Consider the following 18534-nt stretch of genomic DNA (forward strand, 5'->3'; position numbering starts at 1 on the left):
AAAGAATCACTGTGGTAATAAGAACCACCTACCTATCAAAGGGGTAGGACTGAAAAAGCGGTGCAGCCCACGACGCGCGAATACTCATACGTTATTCATCCACTATCTGAGAATGGGAGCACTTGATGACTTGCAGCCGAGTTTACACACAGTTTGACAGCTTTACAAAACTACTTCTCCCTGACAACCACCGTAAAACGATGAAAGGAAAAAAGATTATCGCTTGCTTCATTTTCGCTGTTCATGTAGTGAAACTGCCGGATTACCCACGACGTTTTAATTTATTACTTCTTGACTAGTAACTGCATTCCCAACATAGTTTGCAGACAATATTCACATTTAATACAGAATGTACCTGCAAAATTATATCACTGTAAGGCATACAGTGCAGGAGATATGACGTCAAATACTGACAACGGAAACTCCCCATCACACCCCTTCAGATTTAGTGGTAACATGGCCCCGTGGATAGCCCGTCGAAAACTGAACACAACTTAAGCATGAAAAAAGGAAAAAGATGTACTGAAATTTAAAAAAAAGCAAAATAGAAACGGTGAACGGTCCAATAACAAGAGGTGCTAAAAAACAGCAGCCTAGAATGGCAACGGCGTTGTGTGTACTGTTTATTTATTTACTCAATTTTTCACAACATTATGAACTGTCCGTTCGGTGATTGAAATGTTTGTTCTCTCTCTGTAGTCTTGGCAGCTGCCATACTATACATTGGTTATAGAATATGATGAATAATAAGAGCAGGCGAGATACCATATAGACGTGTTACAGAAATGAAAACAACAAATAAACGGCTGTGAAGTATGTTAAAAGAATTCAGGAGTCAAGACTTCCAAAACGGAACGCAACTTCAAAAAACGTTATTTTTATGTTTCGCAGAGCACAGACAAACTGTGTGATTGTGAACTGTTACTTTCAATCCTTGCAGTGTATGCGACAAACTATTACGTTTTCATTATTTCCTTGGGAATTATCACATTAATATGAATATGTATATCGGGCAAGGAGGCGTATCTCGCTGACATACCAGTCGTATGAATCAGGTGCGTCGATAAGAGGTTCCTGTCATATGAGGCACGTACTGCCTCTAATGCCGTGTGTAACACATCAGACTGTTTTCCAGTGGACGATTCGGTTGACTTGCCGCCTTGTCATCAAACGTTTCCCATTCGGAAGTCACTTCTTTTCAGCTGCTAATAGAGTGCAGAATCAACACCTCGATGCTGCACAACGACACAGACACAAATTTGCATAAAGCGAATAGCGGAAAAGAATTTGGCACGGGAGGGGTTAGAACACAGCTCTCCCTCTAGGTAGTCCAACACCGTAATCAATTAACCACGATGCTCTTCTTTGAAGGTTATATATAACGTAGTTAATATAGAGCCATACAGCCAATCTGTGTGTTCTCTGCAAAGCCTACCTTCATTACACAGTAGTCTTGAAAGAACTGTGACAGATGCCCGAACAACAGGGGACTGACGTACTGGAATATGTATTGATACTATGAAATGGTATGTAATGTTGTACTAGCCATACTGGTTATTCCATGAGTTGTAACTTCCTATACTATCGCCCGACTATGTACTTCTTGTATTTTTTAGCATTGATAATGGCTAGGCACTATCCGAAATCTAGATCTGACGAATAAAACCTTCAATAAAAGGACGACTAATTGCTGTGCTCTATCATTTGAAATTGAAACTGCACAACTTCTCCATTAAGTTGAAACTTATACCTTGCCGTGGGTACGTTTGATTCAGTATCTGGCTTGGTGCTGGAGCAAAATGTGCAAGACAACCATAATACTGATACCGATACATGGGAACCTATCTTCAACAAACAATGCTAAAGTGTCTGAGGGAATTGGCGTAAATACTATCGATTACTGTTTCTTCAATAAAAAGTGGCCCATTGATGCCGTCACCGAGGTTTCGATACTAGATACTGAAGCTCCTCTGTAGCTACGATTCAGCCTGTCGTAGCCAGTGAGTGTTCTCTACCATTCGGCAATGCATGTTGCATAAATCTATCTATCTATCGGTGATTAGCGAGAATAAGTCCGTCACTCATGAATATCTTATTTGAGGAAGATAGGTTCTCTCTTCCCGGACAGCAAAATAAGATGCATTGCTAGAAACCGCCTTTCTGGAGCTGCAGATAAGAAGGATTTATGTGAAAAGAAGGAAAAATTTTGTTGCAACATTCGAAGAACTCTTGACATCCTGATTCCGGTTTCAGATGCAGTATCTCACTCGAGGTCCTAAATGTATGCTAGAACACTTTCCTTTGTCGTTTCGCACCTATTAGTCTTTATTTGTCCGCAGCTCGTGGTCGTGCGGTAGCGTTCTCGCTTCCCATGCCCGGGTTCCCGGGTTCGATTCCCGGCGGGGTCAGGGATTTTCTCTGCCTCGTGATGACTGGGTGTTGTGTGATGTCCTTAGGTTAGTTAGGTTTAAGTAGTTCTAAGTTCTGGGGGACTGATGACCATAGATGTTAAGTCCCATAGTGCTCAGAGCCAGCCAGTCTTTATTTTTCTGTGGCATTGCGGTGAAGATATTACAGTCCTCAAATTGATTTTACTGTAATGTTGAAGATAACATCCTGAATTTTTTATTGAAGCATGTAAAATTAAAAAAAAAACAGTAAGCGGAAATGCTACACGAAGAACTCTGAACTTCTGATTACTGTTAACTCCAACCTCTAAGTTCGTTGAAGTATCAGGTAAATTAATTTATAAGTACATTAGACATTGTATAATGATCTTCGATGATTCTTTAAGTTTATAGTTATCGTCCGTTTTGTTCCTTAATTTGTTACTTTATGGGAAAGCTGATTTTGAAATGACACGATGTTCATATTGGAAATGTACTGGAGAAATAATTTGAGAAGTTGATGATCATGAATATTTTTACTTTGTTCTGTTGCCCGAAGAAGTTTGAAATAAAATAATTCAGTACATATAAAAATAAGTGCAGTTGCGTTTCCATTTCACTTGAGACCAAACGATTAATTATATGAAAAGTTCCAAAATATCTCATTAACACACTTTAACAGAGAGAAAAAATAACATTGGCTCTCTATGGACATATTAAGGGAATGAAACCACAAAGTGTTGTAAATACAATATTGACTTACCAGGAGAACGTAAAGGCAAGTCCAATGGATGAAAGAAGTACATCAGGATATAGGGATGTGTGGAGTCGGTAAATGTGATACAGAGGTTGAGAGCAAAAATAACGGAACTGTTGGATGTATCCAACGAGAAGGCGGGGGGCCGCGAGCGCCAAGAAGGCGGGGGGCCGCGAGCGCCAAGAAGGCGGGGGGCCGCGAGCGCCAAGAAGGCGGGGGGCCGCGAGCGCCAAGAAGGCGGGGGGCCGCGAGCGCGAAGAAGGCGGGGGGCCGCGAGCGCGAAGAAGGCGGGGGGCCGCGAGCGCGAAGAAGGCGGGGGGGCGCGAGCGCGAAGAAGGCGGGGGGGCGCGAGCGCGAAGAAGGCGGGGGGGCGCGAGCGCGAAGAAGGCGGGGGGGCGCGAGCGCGAAGAAGGCGGGGGGGCGCGAGCGCGAAGAAGGCGGGGGGGCGCGAGCGCGAAGAAGGCGGGGGGGCGCGAGCGCGAAGAAGGCGGGGGGGCGCGAGCGCGAAGAAGGCGGGGGGCGCGAGCGCGAAGAAGGCGGGGGGCGCGAGCGCAAAGAAGGCGGGGGGCGCGAGCGCGAAGAAGGCGGGGGGCGCGAGCGCGAAGAAGGCGGGGGGCGCGAGCGCGAAGAAGGCGGGGGGCGCGAGCGCGAAGAAGGCGGGGGGCGCGAGCGCGAAGAAGGCGGGGGGCGCGAGCGCGAAGAAGGCGGGGGGCGCGAGCGCGAAGAAGGCGGGGGGCGCGAGCGCGAAGAAGGCGGGGGGCGCGAGCGCGAAGAAGGCGGGGGGGCGCGAAGAAGGCGGGGGGGCGCGAAGAAGGCGGGGGGGCGCGAAGAAGGCGCGGGGGCGCGAAGAAGGCGCGGGGGCGCGAAGAAGGCGCGGGGGCGCGAAGAAGGCGCGGGGGCGCGAAGAAGGCGCGGGGGCGCGAAGAAGGCGCGGGGGCGCGAAGAAGGCGCGGGGGCGCGAAGAAGGCGCGGGGGCGCGAAGAAGGCGCGGGGGCGCGAAGAAGGCGCGGGGGCGCGAAGAAGGCAGGGGGCGCGAAGAAGGCAGGGGGCGCGAAGAAGACAGGGGGCGCGAAGAAGACAGGGGGCGCGAAGAAGACAGGGGGCGCGAAGAAGACAGGGGGCGCGAAGAAGACAGGGGGCGCGAAGAAGACAGGGGGCGCGAAGAAGACAGGGGGCGCGAAGAAGACAGGGGGCGCGAAGAAGACAGGGGGCGCGAAGAAGACAGGGGGCGCGAAGAAGACAGGGGGCGCGAAGAAGACAGGGGGCGCGAAGAAGACAGGGGGCGCGAAGAAGACAGGGGGCGCGAAGAAGACAGGGGGCGCGAAGAAGACAGGGGGCGCGAAGAAGACAGGGGGCGCGAAGAAGACAGGGGGCGCGAAGAAGACAGGGGGCGCGAAGAAGACAGGGGGCGCGAAGAAGACAGGGGGCGCGAAGAAGACAGGGGGCGCGAAGAAGACAGGGGGCGCGAAGAAGACAGGGGGCGCGAAGAAGACAGGGGGCGCGAAGAAGACAGGGGGCGCGAAGAAGACAGGGGGCGCGAAGAAGACAGGGGGCGCGAAGAAGACAGGGGGCGCGAAGAAGACAGGGGGCGCGAAGAAGACAGGGGGCGCGAAGAAGACAGGGGGCGCGAAGAAGACAGGGGGCGCGAAGAAGACAGGGGGCGCGAAGAAGACAGGGGGCGCGAAGAAGACGGGGGGCGCGAAGAAGACGGGGGCGCGAAGAAGACGGGGGGCGCGAAGAAGACGGGGGGCGCGAAGAAGACGGGGGGCGCGAAGAAGACGGGGGGCGCGAAGAAGACGGGGGGCGCGAAGAAGACGGGGGGCGCGAAGAAGACGGGGGGCGCGAAGAAGACGGGGGGCGCGAAGAAGACGGGGGGCGCGAAGAAGACGGGGCGCGAAGAACAATCTCAGAATTCAGTCAGAAAATGAAGGAATACTGCCGAATAATGAACTCAAGAACTGAGGGTCTTTGTATAATATGTAATGACACAGTTAAGACATTAACGTACATTTCAGAAACACACTTTAAAAACACAAAGGCACAACTTTCTATTTGCTAATTTGTTAATTTTATTTACTAATTTAGTGTGAGGTATGATGATGTATATATCAAAGTTATGTTAATCTAACAAGTAAGGCCTTCTGTTGGTGGTGTAACGGACTGTTTGTACAAATGATTCACTCCGAGTAAAGTTTAGTTGGAAATAATATCATTTTTGTGATACATTGACGTAAAAGTTAAACAACACAGAAAGAGCATAGGTGTAGCAAGGGAAACACAAATATGTAAACATTTTTATTGCACTTCTAAGATAACTGCACTGTTCAGACAAAGACTTACTTTATTCTAACAGCATGGAGCTGAGATCTGTGTTTGATTATCAGTTTGACGATATATGTCAGCTTGGAATGCGGTAGTATGAAAATGTACTATCTAGAAGAATGATGTGGCATGTCATAGTTGCAGTGGCGATGTATTAAGTAAGGAAGAAGAAATGTATTGCCTTGTATGAAGAGATGCAAACGTGCCACCGAGATGTCACTAAAAGACACGACATCCACGCAACAATGCAGCAGTGCAGCTATGTGCGAACACTTATTTTAAAGTGCAGCTTCTCGATGAATATTTCCATCTTTCTTTAGACACAAATATTAGACTGTGTAACTAACTCATTTTCTTTAATTCTACAGCGTATCACCATAAAGCAGAAATAAATTTGGCTTTAAAGTCGTATGAACTCACTCAACTGAAATCTGCTGTTGCTGTAGTTGATTTCATTAGCTGTATAGCATCTTCTCTTACAGTATATCTATGTATAACTAACAATTTAGACTGTGCATAAATTCTATTATTATTTCTTTCCTTTCTCAGACGTTATGTCTGGTTAAAAATGGAAAGTGACGTGGACCTTGATCAAGCGTGACTTCCTTTTAACTGTATGGTATATGTTACATTGCATTTAGGAAATTTTGGGTAATTGAATATGTATCAATTACAGATTTCTGTAGTTGTATGTATACGTTTGGATGTAGCTGTATTGCGTTGATGTACTGGTGCATATTGAGTGGTATGACTCCTGTAGTTGATAGTATAATTGGTATAATGTCAACTTTATCCTGATGCCAAATGTCTTTGACTTCCTCAGCCAGTTGGATTATTTTTCAATTTTTTCTCCTGTTTTCTTCAGTATATTTGTTGTATTGCGATTAGTTGTGTGAATTTCTTCTTTTTATTGGTGAGTATGATGTCAGATTTGTTATGTGGTGGTGTTTTATCTGTTATAATGGTTCTGTTCCAGTATAATTTGTATTCATCATTCTCCAGTACATTTTGTGGTGCATACGTGTATGTGGGAACATGTTGTGTTATTAGTTTATGTTGTATGGCAAGTTGTTGATGTATTATTTTTACAACATTGTCATGTCTTCTGGGGTATTCTGTATTTGCTAGTATTGTACATCCGCTTGTGACGTGATCTACTGTTTCTATTTGTTGTTAGCAAAGTCTGCATTTATCTGTTGTGGTATTGGGATCTTTAATAATATGCTTGCTGTAATATCTGGTGTTTATTGTTTGATCCTGTATTGCAATCATGAATCCCTCCGTCTCACTGTATATATTGCCTTTTCTTAGCCATGTGTTGAATGCGTCTTGATCAGTGTGTGGCTGTGTTAGATGATACGGGTGCTTGCCATGTAGTGTTCTCTTTTTCCAATTTACTTTCTTCGTATCTGTTGATGTTATGTGATCTAAAGGGTTGTAGAAGTGGTTATGAAATTGCAGTGGTGTAGCCGATGTATTTATATGAGTGATAGCCTTGTGTATTTTGTTAGTTTCTGCTCGTTCTATAAAGAATTTAAGAAAACTGTCTACCTGTCCTAATGTAGGTTTTTTATTTCGATAAATCCCCTTCCCCCTTCCTTTCTGCTTAATGTGAATATTTCTGTTGCTAAATGTATGTGATGTATTCTATATTAGTGGCATTGTGATGTGTAAGTGTATTGAGTGCTTCTAGGTCTGTGTTACTCCATTTCACTACTCCAAATAAGTAGGTCAATATTGGTATAGCATAAGTATTTATAGCTTTTATCTTGTTTCTTGCTGTCAATTCTGTTTTCAGTATTTTTGTTAGTCTTTGTCTATATTTTTCTTTTAGTTCTTCTTTAATATCTGTATTATCTATTTCTATTTTTTGTCTGTATCCTAGATATTTATAGGCATCTGTTTTTTCCATCGCTTTTTTCATCACTGTGGTTATCCAATATGTAATCTTCTTGTTTAGTGTTTTCCCTTGACTTTGCTATTTTTCTTACATTTATCTGTTCCAAAAGCCATATTTATATCATTGCTGAATACTTCTGTTATCTTTAGTAATTGGTTGAGTAGTTGTTTTGTTGCTGCCAGAAGTTTTAAATCATCCATGTATAGCAAATGTGTCATTTTGTGTTGGTATGTTCCAGTAATATTATATCCATAATTTGTATTATTTAGCATGTTGGATTGTGGGTTCAGAGCAAGGCAGAACCAGAAAGGACTAAATGGATCTCCTTGTGAAACGTCCCCTTAGAAAAATTTATTAATTACTGTGCTGATAAACCTCTTACATTATTTGATTTTCAAACAGCTGAGTAGAACTGAACGTACTCAGACATTTCGCTCTTTCCCTATTCTGATCAACACTAAACTGACACACAATATTTTCCGCGCAACGCAATCTGACTTTCAATAATCCCTACAAAAGAATGGCCCTGACTAACAATAACCTATACCTTTCACAAATCACTTACCTCACAAAAATCTTCTTTACTCAAACTACTGCAATACAGCGAGCGGCAATACTGCCAGCTAAATAAAAGATGGCTCTGAGCACTATGGGACTCAACTGCTGTGGTCATTAGTCCCCTAGAACTTAGAACTACTTAAACCTAAGTAACCTAAGGACATCACACACATCCATGCCCGAGGCAGGATTCGAACCTGCGACCGTAGCAGTCGCACGGTCCCGGACTGCGCGCCTAGAACCGCGAGACCACCACGGCCGGCCTACATAAAAGATTCAAACTACTAAAGGCACTTACTACTGATAGGCATAGTTAGCAAAAGAAAGTTTTTGATAGAGAACAAACCATGTATTTACCTTAATAGTGTTCAAAAGCATATATATATATATATATATATATATATATATAAAATCAGTCCATGATATCCAATATTACAAATTTACTCTTTCTGATGGACACACGTCCAGATCGTCCACTCTCAAAATTCCGCGATCTCTCTCCCCACACCCACCACTGCTGGCGCCTCACCTCCAATTGCGCAACGCTACGCGCTGTTAACAGCCAACTGCCCAACACTACACTAGCGATTATTGCAACAATGCCGACCAGCCTCAGACTGCACACAGCAGTCAGTGATTTTCATATAGAGCGCTACGTGGCGTTACCAATAAAAAACCTAAACAGCCTACTTACACTTGGTATTATTATTATTATTGTCATTTATGCATTTCGTTGCTCCTGAAGTGCGTCGTCCCTTTTCTTCCTCTGTACACTTTCTTCGATTTCCAGACTTCTGTCTTTCCTCAAGGCCTGATTTTGAGCTGCTGTTAAATAATTATTCTGTTATCTACGTATTATGTCCGTTCTAAATGCAGTGTTTTTCATATCTTTGTCAATTTCGGTGAACCACATGGGCTTCGATTCGTAGCTGTTTAGTAAGTTCACGATCTTCTTGGTTCATCTTTCATTATTCATTCGGTATTGTCTCCATAAAACTATAGTCTTCTTTTCCTGATTACATCATTTAGCTTTTCCACTCTCAAATACAGCTCTCTGTTCGATCTCAATTTGTATTGAACATTACTATTACTTCTAGGTCCCAATATTTTCCTTAGAATTCTTCTTTCAACCTATTACAGTTTTTAAGAATCCCCAAATCTTGCATACACTTTTCAGAACTTGCCAATGTTTAATAGTGTCTTAGTTTTGTATTCCGGGACCAAATTTTCTTTGTTATATATGTTTTTCTTATTTTATTTCTCATTTTATGTACTCAGTTTTATATGGCGATCTTCTGTTTTGTATTGTTTGGTATCCGTTCTCCTTGGTATTTAAAATAGTTTTGTTTTTGATATTGTGGTGTTACGATTTTATGATTTGAGGGGCATCACTGACATTTGTCATGAAGTGTGTTTTTTCCGACGATAGTTTTAGTCCCTTATAATAATAATAATAATAATAATAATAAAGAACAACACGCATCAATTAAACAATCAAAGGAAAACGAAATCTTAAGACAGCCACCAGAACAAGCACAAATAGAACACAAAGTGACACACATGTTAGATATAGAAGAAAAATTTCAGCTGACATATATAGAATACAAAGACACAAATACAGACATAAGACCATTCTTGCATAGACCGCCAAATAACCCACAAGTCGAAACAACAATAAAAACTATCAACACAATCATACACAACAAAATAAATGAAAACACTACTATGGAAGAGTTACAACTACTGGTTTACATAGGAGCACTCACTACACTAAATATACACACTAGGCAGAGATCAGAACCAACCAACATACAGAAGAAACCCACAAAACCAGCATGGCAACACAGGCTACAGATCAGAATAGAAAAACTGAGAAAAGACATCGGACAGCTAACACAATTTATAAGAAATGAAATGTCAGAAAAAAAAAAACGAAAAACGTTAGGTAAAATCTCACAACAAGAAGCGATAGAGCAATTAGATGAAAAAAAGCAGAAATTACAAGCATTGGCCAAACAACTTAGAAGATACAAAAAAAGTGAAAATAGAAGGAAACAAAACCAAACATTCAAAACAAACCAAAAGAAATTTTACCAGACAATAGATAACACACACATTAAAATAGACAATCCACCAAACATAACAGACACGGAACACTTCTGGAGCAACATATGGTCAAACCCAGTAGAACATAACAGGCATGCACGGTGGATACAAGCATAAACAGACACACACAAGATGATACCACAAATGCCTGAAGTGATAATTTTGCAACATGAAGTCACCCAAGCAATTAATTCTACTCACAATTGGAAAGCCCCTGGAAAAGATATTATAGCAAATTTCTGGCTAAAGAAGTTCACCTCAACACATTCACATCTAACTAAATTATTTAACAGTTACATTGCAGACCCATACACATTCCCTGATACCTTTACACATGGAATAACTTATCTGAAACCTAAAGATCAAGCAGACACAGCAAACCCAGCTAAATATCGATCCATAACATACCTACCAACAATATACAAAATATTAACTTCAGTCATCACACAGAAATTAATGACACATACAACACAGAACAAAATTATAAACGAAAAACAAAAAGGCTGTTGCAAAGGAGCACGAGGATGTAAAGAGCAACTGATAATAGATGCAGAGGTGACATATCAAGCTAAAACTAAACAAAGGTCGCTACACTATGCATACATTGATTACCAAAAAGCTTTTGATAGTGTACCCCACTCATGGTTACTACAAATATTGGAAATATACAAAGTAGATCCTAAATTGATACAGTTCCTAAACATAGTAATGAAAAATTGGAAAACCACACTTAATATCCAAACAAATTCAAATAATATCACATCACAGCCAATACAGATTAAGTGTGGAATATACCAAGGAGACTCATTAAGTCCTTTCTGGTTCTGCCTTGCTCTGAACCCACTATCTAACATGCTAAATAATACAAATTGTGGATACAATATTACTGGAACATACCCACACAAAATCACACATTTGCTATACATGGATGATCTAAAACTACTGGCAGCAACAAATCAACAACTCAACCAATTACTAAAGATAACAGAAGTATTCAGCAATGATATAAATATGGCTTTTGGAACAGACAAATGTAAGAAGATTACATATTGGATAACCACAGCGACTGCATAGAAGCGATGGAAAAAACAGATGCCTATAAATATCTAGGATACAGACAAAAAATAGAAATAGATAATACAAATATTAAAGAAGAACTAAAAGAAAAATATAGACAGAGATGAACAAAAATACTGAAAACAGAATTGACAGCAAGAAACAAGACAAAAGCTATAAATACTTATGCTATACCAATATTGACCTACTTATTTGGAGTAGTGAAATGGAGTAACACAGACCTAGAAGCACTCAATACACTTACACATCACAATGCCACTAATATAGAATACATCACATACATTCAGCAACAGAAATATTCACATTAAGCAGAAAGGAAGGAGGAAGGGGATTTATCGGCATAAAAAACCTACATTACGGACAGGTAGACAATTTTCTTAAATTCTTTATTGAACGAGCAGAAACTAGCAAAATACACAAAGCAATCACTCATATAAATACATCGGCTACAGCACTGCAATTTCATAACCACTTCTACAACCCTTTAGATCACATAACATCAACAGATACGAAGAAAGTAAATTGGAAAAAGAAAACACTACATGGCAAGCACCCGTATCATCTGACACAGCCACACACCGATCAAGACGTATCCAACACATGGCTAAGAAAAGGCAATATATACAGTGAGACGGAAGGATTCATGATTGCAATACAGGATCAAACAATAAACACCAGATATTACAGCAAGCATATTATTAAAGATCCCAATACCACAACAGATAAATGCAGACTTTGCTAACAACAAATAGAAACAGTAGATCACATCACAAGCGGATGTACAATACTAGCAAATACAGAATACCCCAGAAGACATGACAATGTTGCAAAAATAATTAATCAACAGCTTGCCTTACAACATAAACTTATAAAACAACACATTCCTACATACACGTATGCACCACAAAATGTACTGGAGAATGATGAATACAAATTATACTGGAACAGAACCATTATAACAGATAAAACACCACCACATAACAAACCTGACATCATACTCACCAATAAAAAGAAGAAATTCACACAACTAATCGCAATACAACAAATATACTGAAGAAAACAGGAGAAAAAATTGAAAAATAATCCAACTGGCTGAGGAAGTCAAGGACATGTGGCATCAGGATAAAGTTGACATTATACCAATTATACTATCAACTACAGGAGTCATACCACACAATATGCACCAGTACATCAACGCAATACAGCTACATCCAAACGTATACATACAACTACAGAAATCTGTAATTGATACATATTCAATTACCCGAAAGTTCCTAAATGCAATATAACATATACCGTACAGTTAAAAGGAAGTCACGCTTGATCAAGGTCCGCGTCACTTTCCATTTTTGACCAGACATAACGTCTGAGAAAAGAAAGAAATAATAATAATAATAATAATAATAATAATAATAATAATAATAATCTTTGCTATCTAATTATATTTGTCATGACGCTGTGCGGTTTCAGGCGCAATGTCACGGATTGCTCGGCCCCTCCCGCCGGAGGTTCGAGTCCTCTCTCGGAGATGCATATATACAGGGTGGTCAGAAAATGTGTGAAATGCTTGTAGGGATGTTACAGGGCAGGTTGTACTGAGACATAAATGTTAAGAAGGAAATTCGATGTGTTGCTCCGTTTCCGAGTTTTTTAGCATAGAAATTACCCAATCGGGGCTTCGCGCGCTCGCATCAAGTGGCCTGCCAGGGGCGGTGTTGCCCAACGAGTGCTTCGTCTCGTTAGCTGAAACGAGTTTACGCGCGCGACGATGTGTTTGTCTAACTTCAATGCTAAGTAACTCTGAAACGGTGCAACGTATCGAATTTTTCTTGTAACATTCCTATCTCAGTACAACCTGCCCTGCAACATCCCTACAAGCGTTTCAAACATTTTCTGACTATATATATATATATATATATATATATATATATATATATATATGTGTGTGTGTGTGTGTGTGTGTGTGTGTGTGTGTGTGTGTGTGTTTTTTTTTTTTTGTTCTTAGCATAAGTTAGTTTAAGTATTGTGTAAGTCTAGGGACCAATGACCTCAGCAGTTTGGTCCCTTAAGAGTTCACACGCGTTTGAACATTCATGACGTTACCTTTCTGATAGGAAACACTATCAAATGTTGCCTGCGTCGACCTTCTGTTTATCATGTCAGAAACATATATTTAAGTTTATGTCACGTTTAAAATTTCGATTTCAAAATTCTGCAAACACGCTAAAGTGAGATTCCATAACTACGTGTGCTTGCACCATTATCGTTGTAACACGGTGCTTGGTAGTCCGATGCAGTCAGGGTCTCTGTCAGTCAGAGGACAATGAACTAATAAATCCCGATGGCTGCTACGTAAATCGTAGCTCCGTAGCCCATAAACGACTGAAGCGATCAGATGCATTACGAAAGTTCGAAATTCCACAAAAGGTGTGTATTACTTTGATGGAAGAATGAGGATGCAATCTCTGTGAGATACAACAACGCCGGTTCGTGGTTAGGGTGCTAAAAGCGTCGACAGTTCTCAGTGAGACTTACCGCATAGCGGCCACTCTTGGGTCTTGCGGGTGCAGCGGCGGCGAGCTGGGGTCGTAGCCCAGGTACCCCGGGAGCGCCTGGCCGTCTGGCTTCCGGGGCGGGCCCGTGCACATCACCTGCAACGACCACGACCTTCATCACGATCAATCGTCACATCACACAGACGAACACTCTGGCAACTCGCAACCCTGCCGGTTAGCTCAGGGCCAATCTGCTCGGCGCTAAACTCCATGTATGCAATAGTAAATTCTTTTGTGCATATAGGCGCAAAATGTGTTGTGGACTGCCGCTGAAAAAGACTAATACAGGTGTAGTGGTAGAGCAGATACGTGGGTTCTAACGCAGCACACACACACACACACACACAATGGAAGTAACACAATAGTGGTCAGGAAAGTACATTACTCAACTTTGGTAACACTGGTTATAGCAATTGTACAACGCAGGTTTAGCCTATCTGTTCTGCATAGACTACAGTTCCATCACCACGAACTAAAAAATGTTTTCTGAACTAAAGTCTGAAGAAATCTGATCTGTCTTTATGTACTGTTCGAAGCAAAGTTCCAGACTAACAGTAGTCAGTTAAATCTCGAGGCAAGCGGCCTCTGTCGAAACGCGGTAATTCTATTCACTGTTCAGTTTTCATTGAAGCCTAGCCATTGTCTTTCTATCGGCTATTGTTTGCATCTGACTAAGACACGAGGAACGTTCTGCAGGAGCTCCCTAACAACATTCGGACTTAACTTACAGCCGAAAACCTCTGCTTGTGCACGGTTACTTAAGCGCGCGTCTCTCTCCCTTGTGAAGCTGCTGTTCCGGGGGGCGTGGTTCCCAGCGGGCAGCGAGATTGGTTTGCGCGCAGTGACATTCCTGCTGTCGACGGACGTCCACGGTACTTTTGGTACCAACTGTCGCAAACTCTTGTGTGGTATCTCAGTAGGCCATAGAAAGCTGTTTAGACTTGTCTCAGGAAAACAAAATATGTACACTATTGTTTGTGTTAGTAACAAACACAGGGTTGTTTATAGTGAAATATTGATAAAATACACTCCTGGAAATGGAAAAAAGAACACATTGACACCGGTGTGTCAGACCCACCATACTTGCTCCGGACACTGCGAGAGGGCTGTACAAGCAATGATCACACGCACGGCACAGCGGACACACCAGGAACCGCGCTGTTGGCCGTCGAATGGCGCTAGCTGCGCAGCATTTGTGCACCGCCACCGTCAGTGACAGCCAGTTTGCCGTGGCATACGGAGCTCCATCGCAGTCTTTAACACTGGTAGCATGCCGCGACAGCGTGGACGTGAACCGTATGTGCAGTTGACGGACTTTGAGCGAGGGCGTATAGTGGGCATGCGGGAGGCCGGGTGGACGTACCGCCGAATTGCTCAACACGTGGGGCGTGAGGTCTCCACAGTACATCGATGTTGTCGCCAGTGGTCGGCGGAAGGTGCACGTGCCCGTCGACCTGGGACCGGACCGCAGCGACGCACGGATGCACGCCAAGACCGTAGGATCCTACGCAGTGCCGTAGGGGACCGCACCGCCACTTCCCAGCAAATTAGGGACACTGTTGCTCCTGGGGTATCGGCGAGGACCATTCGCAACCGTCTCCATGAAGCTGGGCTACGGTCCCGCACACCGTTAGGCCGTCTTCCGCTCACGCCCCAACATCGTGCAGCCCGCCTCCAGTGGTGTTGCGACAGGCGTGAATGGAGGGACGAATGGAGACGTGTCGTCTTCAGCGATGAGAGTCGCTTCTGCCTTGGTGCCAATGATGGTCGTATGCGTATTTGGCGCCGTGCAGGTGAGCGCCACAATCAGGACTGCATACGACCGAGGCACACAGGGCCAACACCCGGCATCATGGTGTGGGGAGCGATCTCCTACACTGGCCGGACACCACTGGTGATCGTCGAGGGGACACTGAATAGTGCACGGTACATCCAAACCGTCATCGAACCCATCGTTCTACCATTCCTAGACCGGCAAGGGAACTTGCTGTTCCAACAGGACAATGCACGTCCGCATGTATCCCGTGCCACCCAACGTGCTCTAGAAGGTGTAAGTCAACTACCCTGGCCAGCAAGATCTCCGGATCTGTCCCCCATTGAGCATGTTTGGGACTGGATGAAGCGTCGTCTCACGCGGTCTGCACGTCCAGCACGAACGCTGGTCCAACTGAGGCGCCAGGTGGAAATGGCATGGCAAGCCGTTCCACAGGACTACATCCAGCATCTCTACGATCGTCTCCATGGGAGAATAGCAGCCTGCATTGCTGCGAAAGGTGGATATACACTGTACTAGTGCCGACATTGTGCATGCTCTGTTGCCTGTGTCTATGTGCCTGTGGTTCTGTCAGTGTGATAATGTGATGTATCTGACCCCAGGAATGTGTCAATAAAGTTTCCCCTTCCTGGGACAATGAATTCACGGTGTTCTTATTTCAATTTCCAGGAGTATATTATGGCAATCTCTAGGAAGACCGATGAAAAGCTCAGCGTCTAGTTTGGTCGACGGAGAAAACACGAAGTAGGGGGAGTGTTGGAGCTTAGAATACTTTTCATACATTCGGCTCTAGCCAGTCTTGTGACAGATATTTAATATATTTTCTTATTCCATTCTGAAGTAATAGCAGTCATGTTGTGTACGCTGCAGTCGTTTTCTGGTGTTAGAGTAATTACTCAGGAAAGGGTTTTCCAAATACGAAAAATTTCCAAGGTCCACAACATGGTCATGTACCTACGAACAAAAATTCTATTCATATCTGAAAATGTTACAATCACAAAAAATCTTGTCAATACCCGTATTTAACAGTCTGTGTGTTACATTATTATTCTAATACATACCAATAATAAGTGAATGAAATCAAATTAAGAAGTAGTGTCAAAAAAGTTACAAGTTAAATACTTTTTTAAATAGAAGCTATCGGCAAGTAAGAAATTCCCACTTTCAAGAAACAGAAAACTGTTTAAGACATTTAAGAAAGTTTCTTGATTTGGAAGTAGGCTATCACTTTTTTCGATGACAGAAGACCACGACCTTTTTCACGGTACAAGATGGTGTAGTGCAGACTAAGTATAGCTCAACTGTCCACACGTTATGAAACTAATTACAAGTATATACGGAATTTCACTCACCATAAAACTATGTGACTGAACAACTAAACATATCTTCAAAATAGCTTTAATGTATTATACATCACTTAAACATGTATAAATCGTAATATTTACAAATACTGCATAAAACCAAACTTGAAGCCTCATAACAACAAAATCAGTAGTAAATGCCAGAAATTGCTTATGGCGGTCTACTGCGCGTTTCTTCACTGACTAAAATCGGTCACCACATTGAAACACCAACCAGAAAACATCAAGTGCACCTACGTACACTATTCCCGTACAAACACTGTCCCCTACATTGCTTTGCCTTATAATGGTGCTACATCAGAGAGGATAACCAGTAATATTCATGAAAGGAAACTGCGAGTCTGACTGCACACGGAGTACGGAAAATAGTCGGGCACACCAACCACACGACAAAATTCCTTACACAATCACAAACTCATAAAATCGAATGTGGTGAATGTGGAAGTTTCTAGCTGTGGTAAACGGGCGATCAAAAGTTTTTCGTTTGACGGCGTTGCTGCAGCGGATATGTAACGTAGCGCGACTCCGATGCGCGGGTATATAAGCACTGACTTTTTTAAATGTGTCCATGCCGGACCAACGTGCTACGAGAGACACTCCAGCGCCCACCCTGCTACGAGAGACACTCCAGCGCCCACCCTGAAGTCCGGGTCTCTCAACATGCGATTATCACATCTTCAGTTCCTTAACGAAAGGTGTTGAAGGTTAGACGATTCCTGTCGTAAGAGGATGTGACGCAGGCAGTTACGGACATCATCTTCAAGCAGCACGACACGGTGTTTCCCCATACGGTTGATTTCAACCTGGTGCGTCGGTCGGATGATTGGCTCACTGCTGACCGCGGTACGCCAATCGAACGGAAAATTTTTAATCAACCCTTATAGTTGGCACATCGATTCTGGACTGTCCGGACTTCGGACGGAAAATTTGTGATTGCCCCTTCTAGATTATTCTCCACCAGACCCACAGAGCACACAAAGATAAGCGACAATTTTACATCCTCGTTTAGTGCACATCTGCGATGGTACAATCAGCGCACCAATAATGAGGAATCTTTGAGAGTACTACACACACTATGTGATCAAAAGTATCGCGACACCTGGCTGAAAATGACTTACAAGTTCGTGGCGCCCTCCATCAGTAATGCTCGAATTCAATATGGTGTTGGCCCAGCCTTAGCCTTGATGACAGCTTCCACTCTCCCAGGAATACGTTCAATCAGGTGCTGGAAGGTTTTTGGGAGAATGGCAGCCCATTCTTCACTGAGTGCTGCACTGACGACAGGTATCTACACTGCTGGCCACCGTAAATGCAACACCAAGAAAGACAAGAGGTAGCACAACAAGATTTATTTTGTAGATAACATGTTGACCAAGTATCAAACGATTACGTTTACAGACGTCTGTGACATGTGGTTCCTGCCAGAATCAGTGGCCAGAGTAGCCGCCATTGTTGGAGATCACCGCTGCCACACGTCTCGGCATTGAGTCAAAGAGACGTTGGATGTGTTCCTGAGGTACAGCAGCCCAAGCAGCTTCCACACGTTGCCAAAGATCATCTGGTGTGGCAGCTGGGGATGTAATCTGGGTCACGCGTTGAGCAACCATGGACCACATGTTTTCTATCGGCGAAAGATCCGGAGAGCGAGCCGGCCAGGGAAGCAATTCAATCTGGTTATTGACGAAGAACCTTTGGACAATGCGTGCCACGTGTGGTCGCGCATTATCCTGTTGAAAT

At 43.3% G+C, this 18534-nt stretch overlaps 1 protein-coding gene across 1 annotated transcript in view; it reads right to left on the bottom strand.

Moving 5' to 3' along the window:
• LOC126260056 (uncharacterized) overlaps positions 1 to 18534 on the bottom strand; it is a 389315-nt gene that overhangs the window by 39212 nt on the left and 331569 nt on the right. Inside the window, exon 6 of the mRNA XM_049957248.1 lies at positions 13643 to 13758. Coding sequence (XP_049813205.1) covers positions 13643 to 13758 — 116 coding nt within the window. The remainder of the gene's footprint in view (positions 1 to 13642; positions 13759 to 18534) is intronic.

Source organism: Schistocerca nitens, chromosome 5 (genome assembly GCF_023898315.1).
Source record: "Schistocerca nitens isolate TAMUIC-IGC-003100 chromosome 5, iqSchNite1.1, whole genome shotgun sequence".
Classification (NCBI taxonomy): Eukaryota; Metazoa; Arthropoda; class Insecta; order Orthoptera; family Acrididae; genus Schistocerca; species Schistocerca nitens.